This window comes from Tribolium madens, unplaced genomic scaffold (assembly GCF_015345945.1).
Source record: "Tribolium madens isolate multiple individuals breed KSU strain unplaced genomic scaffold, Tmad_KSU_1.1 Scaffold_91;HRSCAF=231;Tcas5.2_LG7, whole genome shotgun sequence".
In the NCBI taxonomy this organism is placed as follows: domain Eukaryota; kingdom Metazoa; phylum Arthropoda; class Insecta; order Coleoptera; family Tenebrionidae; genus Tribolium; species Tribolium madens.
Genome location: NW_025401063.1, coordinates 18,981,873 through 18,994,391, shown reverse-complemented (window position 1 = coordinate 18,994,391; position 12,519 = coordinate 18,981,873). Strand labels below are relative to the sequence as shown.

General features: G+C 31.5%; 1 protein-coding gene across 1 annotated transcript in view; it reads left to right on the top strand.

Annotated features, from left to right (window-relative positions):
• Nucleotides 1-8,269: 8,269 nt before the first annotated feature.
• LOC123010442 (homeotic protein distal-less-like) overlaps nt 8,270-12,519 on the top strand; it is a 51,893-nt gene continuing 47,643 nt past the window's right edge. The window contains exon 1 of the mRNA XM_044407336.1: nt 8,270-8,948. Within this exon, the coding sequence (XP_044263271.1) occupies nt 8,639-8,948 (310 nt within the window). The 5' untranslated portion in view covers nt 8,270-8,638. The remainder of the gene's footprint in view (nt 8,949-12,519) is intronic.

Sequence of the window (12,519 nt, the reverse complement as noted above, 5' to 3'; positions counted from 1 at the left end):
AAATAGACAAAAAAAAATGTCAAATGTCAAAAAATAAATGTCAAAATTTTTTGACAGAGGATTTTTTAAACAAATTTTCTATGTTCTTGATAACTTATCTTACTTGAGTTTTTTCTCTGAAGCGCGAGTTCTGACACACCCTGTATATTTTTTTATTTCATAAATCAACTAAATACCCGCGGGCGTAATTGATGTTCTAAATATTTTTCTTACTTTAGCAATTTATATAAAGTTCTTTTTTATAATATGTATATTAAGTAAAATAATTGCATACAAAGCTGTTAAAATTTTACGAATATTTAGTTAAGTTGTTTAAAAGTTTAAACTATAATTAACGATGGGAAATTTAAGAAAAGTCTAATTAATATTTCTTTCCTATTTTTTTTTAATTCTTCTATTGCTTACCTCAAAAAATGTTTAACTAAATTTTAGTTTTGAGAGAAATAAAATACTTAAATTATTTTTATTATTTAACTATACTTGCAAGTTATTCTTGATTTTATTTCGTATAACAGAGAATGTTGCCTAAACATTAATTTTTTCTTACTTGTTTAACTTTATCATGCTTAAAATTAGCTTACGAACATTTCTGAAAAACTTGTCTCAAATTTTATTTGTCACGCCTTTTGTCCCTAATCATTTTAGTTTTCACTCTTAAATCTTTTCAACGACCCCTTGTGTAAAACACAACTTTTGTCGGCTATTTAAGACCGAATTAGCCGTGTTCCGAGTTTTATACATTTTCGTTGACTTTTATGTATCTCCCGTCACATTATTGCTTTTCTCTAATCCTCAAAAGCTTTCTCGCCGCAACCCAGGTAAACTTAGCGATTTCAAATCGTGAAACGACCAGGTAGATAGGCGTTAACCATATATTGTTCAACATAAATAATCCTGTCGGCTCTCAACTTAGTTCAGGTTAGTTTTCTGTGCAAACAATTCTCAAAAAGTTAATTTATCAAACTTTTAATATCACTTCAAAGCTACCGGTTTTTAATTTATTCAGGAACTAAACAATTTCGTTACCGTTTAATGTGCCTATTAATTAGGATGCTACGTTTTTAAATCCGAAGGGAAAGATTCCTTCCTGATGGCCGCAGCAACAAGACCACACAAAATGTAGACGAGAATTGCCTCAAGACAGGGATTTTTGGCGTCGTTGCAATCCGTTAGGATCGTCATTATGAAGAAAAATAAGGGAGCGCACGCAATTCCGTAAGGGTGCTACTATTTTCGGGCAGGTGAGGTGTAATTACGAATAGGGCTAGACCTCTATTAGCAGAAATTACCACTTAATGTTCAGGCGAAAAAATGCGTTTAAAAGCATCAAATTTATTTATAATGTAGAGAAAAAAATGTTTGTCAACTCGTGAGAGTTTAAAAGTACGTCAGCTGGTTGTAAAAAATACGTTTTGCTGATTGGTTCAAGCCGACGTCTGTTATTATTTTAATTAAATTAGATCACACTTGATGTAGTGATTTAGATAATTTTACGGTTCATCACAAAAGAAAGTGATCTGCGTTACATAATAGTGAACGTTTTTGCACCTCTTGAGCAACATTTTAAATTAAATTAATAATAGTGATAAGCAAGTCTTTTGAGTAAAGTTAATTTCATCTAATTTGGTTAGTTTATTTATTTCAGATTGGTATAAAAAAATTCAAGTGAACGGTAACATTACCAACTTACGATCAATAAAAATCCTACATCATGCCGCTTATTGCTTTATACTCATTAGTTACTTTTATGTCTTTTTCGGAATTATTTATTAGGGAAATAAAGTGAATTTGCTCGAAATTCCTGTTCGATAAAACGGAGGTTAATTTACAACCGTGTCTATATTTTTTAAATTAAAATATTTTTTAATTACTCTAATCTAACATACTTATATTAAATAATAATTATATCAAGGTTGACGTCATCTCGTAAAACGAGTTTTATAATTAGACCTTTTATTAAGAGATCATAAAAATGGTAATATATTTTTTCAAAGTTTCGTATTTTATTGGCTAAGTCTGAGATCCTTATAAACTTTACGGCTTGTGTTTTATAGTAAGTAAATGTAGTCGTCAATGAAATGTAAAAAATAAAAAAAATATATTACATATTACCTCATCGACCTACATAAATTTAACAACTCTATTTGTTGGTGATTTAGATAATTTTTGTAAGAAGAAGGAAATCTTAATTCGAAATAAAATTTTTCTCAGTTTCAGTTTTTGAGATTTTTGCTACAAATTGAAGCAGCTTTTAGTGGCTTCAAACATTTTCTTGCACTTTAAATCCTGGAAATAGACAACACTCAATCTTTCAAAAAATTTGAAAGTCATTCTCTTGAAGACTTCATTAAATAAATCTCTTAACACAACAAAGTGTAGCAGCGGTTGTTTGTCCACCCTTTAGTGTTGTATCGGATTATGTTGATAAATTAACACAGAGTGACTTAACTTTTTTCGAGTAGACTTGTCCATTTCATGGCTATCACAAACAACAAACGACCTATTATACAGCAATTAGGCCTGTTAAATAATAATTTATCAAACATTCAAAAGGAAGGCATGTTATCCGATACCGGCGTTCAAATTGATTTTGGGAAAGTTGTACTTAAATGGCAATTAGTGGGAGCTGATTTCTGATAAGCCCATGACAATCGATCGAATTTGTTTTACAAAAATACAACTTTGTTTCTTTCTAATTAATTTAATGAAAAAATTTTCTTGTTGAATTGTTTCTTTGATGTCACAATATGAGAAAAAAGCAGCGTTAGTAAAACTGTACGTCATTCATGTGGATTATGCAGCAGAAATAAAGAGAAGCAGCGGTCGATCGAAATGATTAGACAGAGGATGATGATGAGTGATCGGCAGAGTGGCAGTGCCGCCGCCGCCGCCACATCCTCTCCGTTTTCTGCAGGTCTCTCTTCTCGCTGGCGTCGAATCTATTATATTAAATAGATAAGTAAAGTAGCTACCGGGCTTACTGCCGCGTCATCTTCAGATGGAGGATCATTAAACACGATGACGAAGTACAATGTTCATGTCACCGGGCGACTTCGTCTACCTGTCGACACCTCCGCCAACGGAGACTAACATCTTTTGGATATTTTGGCAGTGGCAGGTGATTAATGAATAAAGAAGGTTGCGAGGAGGTGACGCTCCAACGACTGTCTCTACTCAAAGACAATGTCTTCTACTGTTTAATAAATTGAAAGCAACAAATTTTTGATTTATCTGAACAAAAGCATCTACGAAAATAATTTGAAATGTAAATGACTCGAAATCACTGGGCTATGAAGTTCATTTTTAAATTCTACAATGTGAAAGTATCTATACAGAGCAGTTTTTTATGTTAACCTACACTTATTTTTTTAATACTACTCTCCATTACTAAATCCATTAGTCAATTATCTTTTCTTATTAAGCAAATTTTAATACAAACACTATTATAAAAATGATTTTTTTTCATCATCGGAGCGGCACTTTACAACTCTAAGAGATTGACAGGTGTCAAAGAAAACAAAAACTCCGCATAGAAACACTTCACGTCTCTTATTATCGAAACCGAAATTTGTGACTGCCAGGTCAGAAAAAGAGGATCACCGTGAAAATTAGTGAAATGCGTGTGGCCTCTAAGAAAGGTACCAAATGGCAATTTTGCACGTGGGCATGAAAATATTAATATATCTAACTGCTTATTAAAAACTGAATTTTAGAAAACATAATATTCTTCTTTGTGAACAACTAGAGACTATATATCTTTTGTATTTAAAATTAAATTTAAGTTTGAACGTTTTTTAGACACACCTAAGGTCTAACTATTTTACGTACTATTTTATTGAGTCCGAAAAAGACTTATTTTAGGGACTCAAATGAGTTCCTAAAACAGGCATTTTCGGGAGCGAATTGTTGCAGCACAACATGACGATAGGTTTCTACAATCTTTTACTTTTTATTAATAACACTGCCCAACATTTTTTTTAATGTGATTGATTTTTATTGATACGTGTATCAGGTGCAGATTTTGAGTTATAAAAAAATAGTTTTTTTTTTGTATACGCTCCCAAAAATAACTATTTTGTGGACTCAATACAATAGTACGCAAAATGGTTATTTTAGGTACTCAGTCCGCAAAAACAGTTTTTGCCGACTCAAAATTAAAAGAGGTGTGAATTCGTGCTTTGGGAGCTTTAACAAAAAACTCTTCTATGCACCACGTACGCAAAAGGTTTTAGGTGACTCCTCTCATTAAAGACTCGGCTCCTACGTCCCCTCGTCATTAATTACGATTCGTCCTCTAAAACCCTATTTTGCGTACTTGATACAGAAATAACTATTTACATTTTATTGTAAAAATTGCTTTTTTAAATAGAAGTTAATTAAATACATAGTGAAAAACAATAAACAAGAACAATGTTGAAAGAAGTACTATTCTAACATACCTAAATCTGTTGTGGATAAAGTTTACGTAAAAGCTGACTTTCTTTTGTAGGGCGTTTTAACTTCTCTTATCAGAAACCAGCAGTAACTAATCCCCCATCATAACTGGATCCCATCTCTCTTTTCCAACGTCTATTGGGAGAAAAAAAATTAAATAAAAATGGAGAAAATTTTACTCGTAAGTGACATCCTGCACTCCATTTTGCAATAATTCCTAATTAATTAATTTCATCGTAATTTTGGCTGCTTGTTGCCTAAAAAGTAGTAAAAAGTGGCTTATTACATTTTTAAAGAAGTCCCAGCCTTTATCTAAATGTCATTCAACTTCTCTTCAAAATGAGGATCCTTATTTCGTTTTTTGGTGATTTGGTCGAACATACTTTTATATTATATCTCTAACAAAATAATTTTAAGTGTAAATTGCCCTAATAGTTTGAAATCTGACGTGTTATGGAATTTTCTTCATCATTTTCGAGTTTAGCACATAGAATTGATTACTGTTTTTTTTTCAGTCACGACATGCTGATTGGTTAGTGTAAGATTAAAAAAAAACAAAATCTGCTTCTATCTTCAAAATATGTACCCATATCTATTTTTTTATCTATAACAGACCGAAAATTTAAAATTTAAAATGATTCAGCTGAGCCAGATAAACTCACTTTTACTCCAAATAACATATATTATTTTATCCGCAAACGATTCAGGTGATAGAGAGAAAAGAGCAACACAATAATTATCAGGTAAATGACCAAAATAATCAGGACGCTTTGAAATGAATGAAATAAATGTCAGTTTCGTATTTTGTATTGAGATTTTTGAAAGTATTGATTGATTTAACTAGTGAATAACTAGTGTAGTTTAGAGTGCAGAAAATGCTGAAGTAGCGAAAAAAACAAGAAAGAGACAACATTGGTAAATGTCATAAAAGTGAAAAACGCTTACGCGAAAAAACACTGCTTTTACGCCATGTCTGGAAAGTAAAACTGATACTTGTGTCATTTAAACATAAAAGCATCATTTTTTGCGGATAAACACATTTTTCTTCACGTTCACGTACCTATTCATACATTAGACAAACCTTTATTATAGATAGGTGATGGATGCTATATTGTTTTTTTAATTAATTATTTTTATTCAAAATAAGTTTAGTTATTTTTTGTAGGAACCGTATAATCGTATCTCAATTAAAATTTTTCTTTGTATAATATATGCGTATACCAAAGTAATAACAGACCTGACTTGAGCACACCATAAATTTGTTTAATAAAATTATTAACTCTAAAAAAACTCTACATAATGCGACCCAACTTTGTTATTCAAAAAAGCTTATTTCGTATGCATCGACGTGTGTATACGAGGACATAATTTTTCCCTAATTGTAGCTCATGATTCATGAATGAATTTTGAAAAAATATTTATCAAGGTGGAAAAGTAGTGTCACGTTACTCACTACCGAGCTCACTACTTTATGCGTTTGTATTTCCTTAGTCGTTGTGCTGTTAATAACGATAATAACAGAAGAACAGATCGTTTCACTCAACCATCCAAGGATAATATGACGAAATTGACAGTCGTTTCATTTATTGTTACGCTCAACAATCAGCTTGTAACAATGTTGTTATTGTCATCTTTTGATTGCCTTATTTTAATCGGGTGCATCATGCATACAGAAACGACATGCAAAGGGCTTTCTCAATTTTTTATCAGTGATTCGACTAATTTTAAATACTAGAGTCACAAAATATTTTCAACACAATTAGCTGTTTACATAACATTAGGCTATTAGGCATATGAAACAAAAAGGCAAAAAGGTAATTTTTTTATCATAGCAAAGGAAATAAAAAATAATATAGGTTATGTGTTTTTTACGTTTAAACAATTTGATAGGTAGGTATTCAGCTAGCAAATTCGTAATATAACATTTAAATTACTGTAGATATATTTTTTTTTAATCTGCATTATTATTTGGTTATGCTCTAAGCCCTATATGGAAGTATGAATATACATACAGGATGTTTTACATAATTTTACGAGGCTTGCGCCTGTAAGATGCAATCAATAATACATATTCCGATACGAACTCGATTACAAATTTTGAAAAATAGGATAATCTTCTCTAGTTTGTTCACCCTTTCAAAAATTACAACATTGTTAGTTAGTTAGTGATTAAGATAGATAAACTAGAATCATATTTATGCAGTCTCTTGATTAGAACAAAAGATAATTGTTTCTGAAAAACTGCAGTTTATGACTATTAATGAAACAGTGACTAGTTTGACAACTGCTGTCATGGGTTTCCAAAAATTAAATAATTACATGTGTATTTCTTGTATCCAGTGTTTTGTGACTTTTGTATATTTGGGTGCGTACATTAGGCGCAAGCCTCGTAAAGTTGTGTGAAACACCCTGTATGTACCTAACGAACATTTTACTTAAAACTTAAATATGTTTTTGTTTATTCAATTATTTTCCTCAAGATAAAATTTACTATGTATCTCGAAGTACCTACTAAATGTAGGTTTTGTATTGTGATTTTAATGATGAAATTTAAAGTTCTACTAAAACAGTTCTAAAGAAGTAAATTCATTAGGTATACCTCCTATTAGGAATATATTATAGGGACACAATAGACGAAATGATGAAAATGAGCTTAACTACTTAGAATTAAAAATGCTTTTCGTGAAAAACTATACCTAAGTTAAGTTCAGAAATATTATTAGACAGATATTCTAAAGAAACTGCAAAATCAATCATTTGAATTAAATTTAAATTTAAATTTATTAAAATAAAAATATGTCAAAATTTATACTATTTGCCTAATAATTTTTGGTACCTACAACTGAAAGAAGCGACTTTATTAATTTTTGTTTTATATTTCTAAAATTAGCTAGGTAAAATAAAAAAATATTTTTTATAACTTCTAATGACTAAGCTTGTTGTACCTAATAAAACATTTAATTGCGCTATTAGCAATAATTTTGCTCTCGATATTAAAGTTTCATATTTTAATTTTCGACAAATACATGTTTCAACTATGAATCTATTAAAAGGAAAGACATATTTAAAAATTAATATTAATAATTTTGCATAAGCAGTATAGATGTTTTCGTTTAAATACTTACTTATTAAATTAGTACACCACTATAACGTCAGTTATATTTATGTTTGTAGGTATATGGACGCTAAATAAAAAATAGTAATCATTTAATTTAGATTAGATTTTAATGTAATATATTTTTTAATTAAGTATGTATTTTTAGTCCCTTTAGGTATTTATTCAAGATTTTGTTTACACATGTTTTTTAGTTGATATTTATTACCTATCTAATTGTTTGCTATAACAAAAAGCAATTAAAATTTTAATAAGGGTTGAACATTTATATCAACATCGAATTTACCCCAAAACTGAAATCGGTTAGTGGCTAACAAGTTTGCCCGTCCTAATGTTCGGTTTGTCAAAAAACCCAATTCACACCATCAAATTATAATGAATTGTCATAGCAAAGCACAATATTTAAAGAGATTGAGCATAATGCGTCCGTAATAAAGCACTCGGTGCTAACAACACCTTAACCTAACCTAAAAATAAAGCGCCTTCAAGTCTAGTAGGGCGTGTTAATCGATCCAGGCCCGCCTTTTAACTGCAACTTTGACTAAAAACAAGTTTAAACCACTCCTTAAAACCGCTCTGCGCCAATGAAAAAGCGTCCAGGCGTGGTTTAAAGCGCGTAACGCTGAATGGTAGCTCGATCTGCCGGTTGAAAGGCGCAACTAAGCACCAAAGCCAACTATTATATGATTATTCTTCATTATAGTCCCTACAGTCGTAGGAAGTAGATGGTTGGTTTAGAGAGAGCAATTTTCGACGTAAAAAAACGACATATGCGCTCAATTTCGTGTAATTTAGTTTCGGGTTAATCTTCGGATAGTTCTTAGTCAATTACGGCGTGAATTACACGTATTATCGCAGTAATTTGCCCCGACTCAGCTTATCACCCGGATCGCGGGCCGTCGGCCGATTTTCCGGATTTTCCGCGAGTGCGTGAGTGACTCGACTTGAAACTGTGCTTCCAAGTGCTCAATGTGTTGAACCTCGAGCCTCTCCAAAGTGGATAACAAACCCTTCACGACGCTGAATTTCACGGATCTGGGGTCCCCGTTCGGGGGGCCTAACGAGGACCCTCCCGGGACACCCAACACGATGTCGGGGGAGGCGCACATAGGGCCACCGACGCCGCACGAGTCCAACAACTCGACGCCGGTGTCCAAGAGCGCCTTCATCGAGCTGCAACAACACGGCTACGGGCCCTTGAGGACGTCCTACCAGCACCACTTTAACTCACCGGCGGGAAACGCGCACACGGGACCGACGGGCACCCACGACGGGGGCTTCCCGAGTCCCAGGGGGGCCCTCGGGGCCTATCCCTTTCCGCCCATGCACCAGAATTCATACACGGGATACCATTTAGGATCATACGCGTCCAATTGTCCGCCTTCGCCCAAAGATGATGGTAAGTGACGACGACTGACGACCAATTGAGATTAATTCGATATGGGATGTTCGGATGGTTCAAACATGAGTGTGCTTCTTCGTCGGGTCTCTTGTAGTTTTTTTGCGGATCGGTCGCAGCGGACAAACTTGAGCTTTTGGTTTTTATGAATTACAGAATTATGAACCTTTAAAAAACAGTGTAATGAATAAAAAAAAGTTAAATAAACTAACAAATAATAAAAATGTGAAAAAATAATTTTGGTCTGCGATCAAAAAGTTTAAGAACAAGGAACAAAACGTCTACTAGATTTTATCAACATTTTGTAAAGTGCTAAATTATAACAAAAATGTTACTAAAACATACATGACAGACTATTTCCACAAACTTTTTTTTACAATTTGTCACAATTTCTTGTTTCTTGAGAATAAGGTTAAAGCTAATAATCTTAATTGCCGTAAAATGAGGCAAAAAAAGAATTCTAAGAATAATCTAGATCTAGAAATTTATGATCCAATGTGGTATGTTTAAATACATTTATGCGGCAAATAATATTTAATCTTTATTAATCACGGAATAATTATTAATTTATATTTTCTGCGGAAATATCTAAGTTATTCAGAATTTTCTGTTGAAAAATTTTATCTAATGAAATGGATGTTTCATATAGTTAGTGCGAAAAAAATGTCAAGTATTTGACTTTTCTGTTCATATTAAACAATTTTACTTATCATCTTGTGTGTTTAAAAAAATATGGTAGATTCCAAATTAAAATCCTAACAATTTTGTTCGCAAAAATGGGATTAGGTTTTTTTAATAAATAATAAATAAAACAAAACCTATGAAGTAGTTTGAGTAATTTTTTTAGTTATATTTAAATAAATGATCCACGTTATAGTAAAAACCAGTTTATAAATTATACTACTCATACAATATTTATTTTTGCATTTTTCCAAATCTTTTTTTGCAAATTGTAAAAGATGGTCAATAAACAAACCATCAATTGCGAAGAGTTTCTTGACAAACATCAAAATTATTTTTATATAGGTATTATAATTTCTTACTTGAATACTCCTAGCATTTAAGAAAATGTGAGCTTTTTAAGAAAGAAAATGTTATTTATTGTCAAAATCCAGTTAGACAGTTACAAAGTATAAAGGTAACTTAGTTATTAAGAGAACTGTACTTGCTTATCACTATACAATTGTGAATTTTTGCAAAAAAGTTGAACTACCAAGAATATGTGCTTGCCTTTGAAGGGAAAGATCCAGTATTAAAAAAAAACAGATTTTAATAAACATTTATTTAAAAAAAATGAAATAATTGTGAATAAACTGCATTTAAATTTTTTTATTTATTGCTTTTGTAACGTTTAGGTATGTTAAGGATACATCTCATAAAGTGAATTTTTTTCAACACTATTTCACATCTTGCAGGGATTTTTATTTCAAAAAGTGATTGTAAAATCTGTTTTATTCTATAATTCATTTAATAATAGTACAACTTATTTGAAAGAAATTTATTATTAATGTTATAATCTAAAAGTTTACCTCAAATAACTATATATTAGCAAGTTAGAATATAAGCAAATTAACCATTAAAAATTATAACTACTGATGGATTATTCGAAAAATTTATGGGAAATAATCCTAAACTAAGTATCAATATTCTAAGACAGAGCAGAATAATACTAGCATGATAATTGTTTTTTGTGCACCCTACGTTTTCAAATATATTATAATACGAGTTGCAGAAGGCATCTATATTCATTCAAGAGCTTGAAATTCCAATACAAGCGTCGCAGCGGCGAGTTGAGGAACAAACAATCGCTTTAATTGTTTTCTGTAATGAGTATTTTATATTATTTTTTATTTTGATCTGTTATTGCCGCTTTTTTACCAAAAATTGTAATTTTGCATCAGTTGATGACACGTAGCAATATTTTCATGAAAAATTCAACTAGAACTGACATTTGCCATTGTGGGTAATCTGGAAATGAATTTTCAAGATTTTTTATGTTTACCTGAAAATTCTCGAAAATGGTATAGGTTTATTAAAAGCATTTTACTTCCAACGGCATTGTCAACAACGTTAAAACATAAAATACACTAGTAACACACTGTTAGAAGCTGTTAACGCACCCAAACGCGTTCGTTAACAGCGTTGTTTAAATCGCAAAATAGAAAAAAATCATTTTTTAAACACGTTATTTCGAATTGTCTAAAGTAGACGATGTTATAAAACCTTGTGTTTGTCGTTAAACTTGTTCAAACTTAATTAAATTTAGAAAATAGGAGTTCTAAATAAATAGTAACTGGTCAATAAACATTGTCTTATCATTGTTGTTAATTTTATAGCACTAGTATATCTTTTAGTGTCGGTTGTTTAGAAACAGTATTGTCAAATCAACAAGTGGTAATTCAGGCGATAATAATTTGTGTACCTACGGTACTCATCTAGATAATAATTAGATCAGAGGTGAAACGGCAAATATTAAAGTTATAAAATCGTCCTCAAGACTTCATTTACCGGAATTGATATAGATTTACGGCAGGTCTGGCGTAAAGCGATTAACCAATTAAATAATTACAAATTGATGAATTAATTGGTTGTCTTTTAATTGGAACTATTTGTGTCAAATTTCACATGTTCGGATCGGTGGCATTTCGCGTCTTGTCGCAAATAGAATCATTTCTGGCATAAACAGCATTTAAATCTTGGACAAATTAACTCGTTTTGCCATAGATGTTGACGGTATGTTAAGGAATACAAATTGAGTTGTGCAATAATTAGCCATTTTATATACCGGAGGAATGAAACATTCGATCGCTGGCAAAGGAGCCGCTCGTATTTTAAATAATTAGTCGGAAAGGAAAAATGGCATAGTATTGCGGTTGTGTCTCTGGAAACTATTGATTTACAGCCACAACATTCCCACGAGAGTTATGGATTTTTAACTTTATGGAAGAAACGACTCAAACAACTCGTTTACTACGAAATTTTAGCTGTCTTGAGCATTGAGTGGTCCTAGTCTTGCGAAATAGATCGAGTTTAATTAATTTTTCTAGGAATCGTGTCACATAAACTTTTCCTCCTAATTACCTGCTACCAATTAAAGCAAAAATATTTTCTTGCAAGAAAATTTAATGATATTAGCCAATTTGAATCGCTACTTCATGTCAAATAATAATCTTTGACCGGGATTGACGCGTAATTAATAACATTTTTTCTAATGATCGAATAATTGCAGTAATAATTGCAAAAACAACTTTGGTTCTAGTTCTAGTGTCATTAATAACGGTGAGCTAAAAAAGTCCTTCGATGTGTATATGTAAAGGTTCTTTTTTTACAACAACTCCAATCAGTTTACTATTAAAAATGCTTAGTTTATTGTTACTTTCTAATTCAACACCAATTTTGAAGATAATTTGTTAAATTACAGAACGGAACCGTTGCAACTAAAGAATTAAAAATTGACCATAAAAAGAAGAAGAAAATCACTTGTAGACAGCTTGCGAAATGTGTATTTGAGGGCCGTTGTTTGCGGAATGGGTTATTATCTCGATATGGGCGAGTATACTCATTTGCTTCA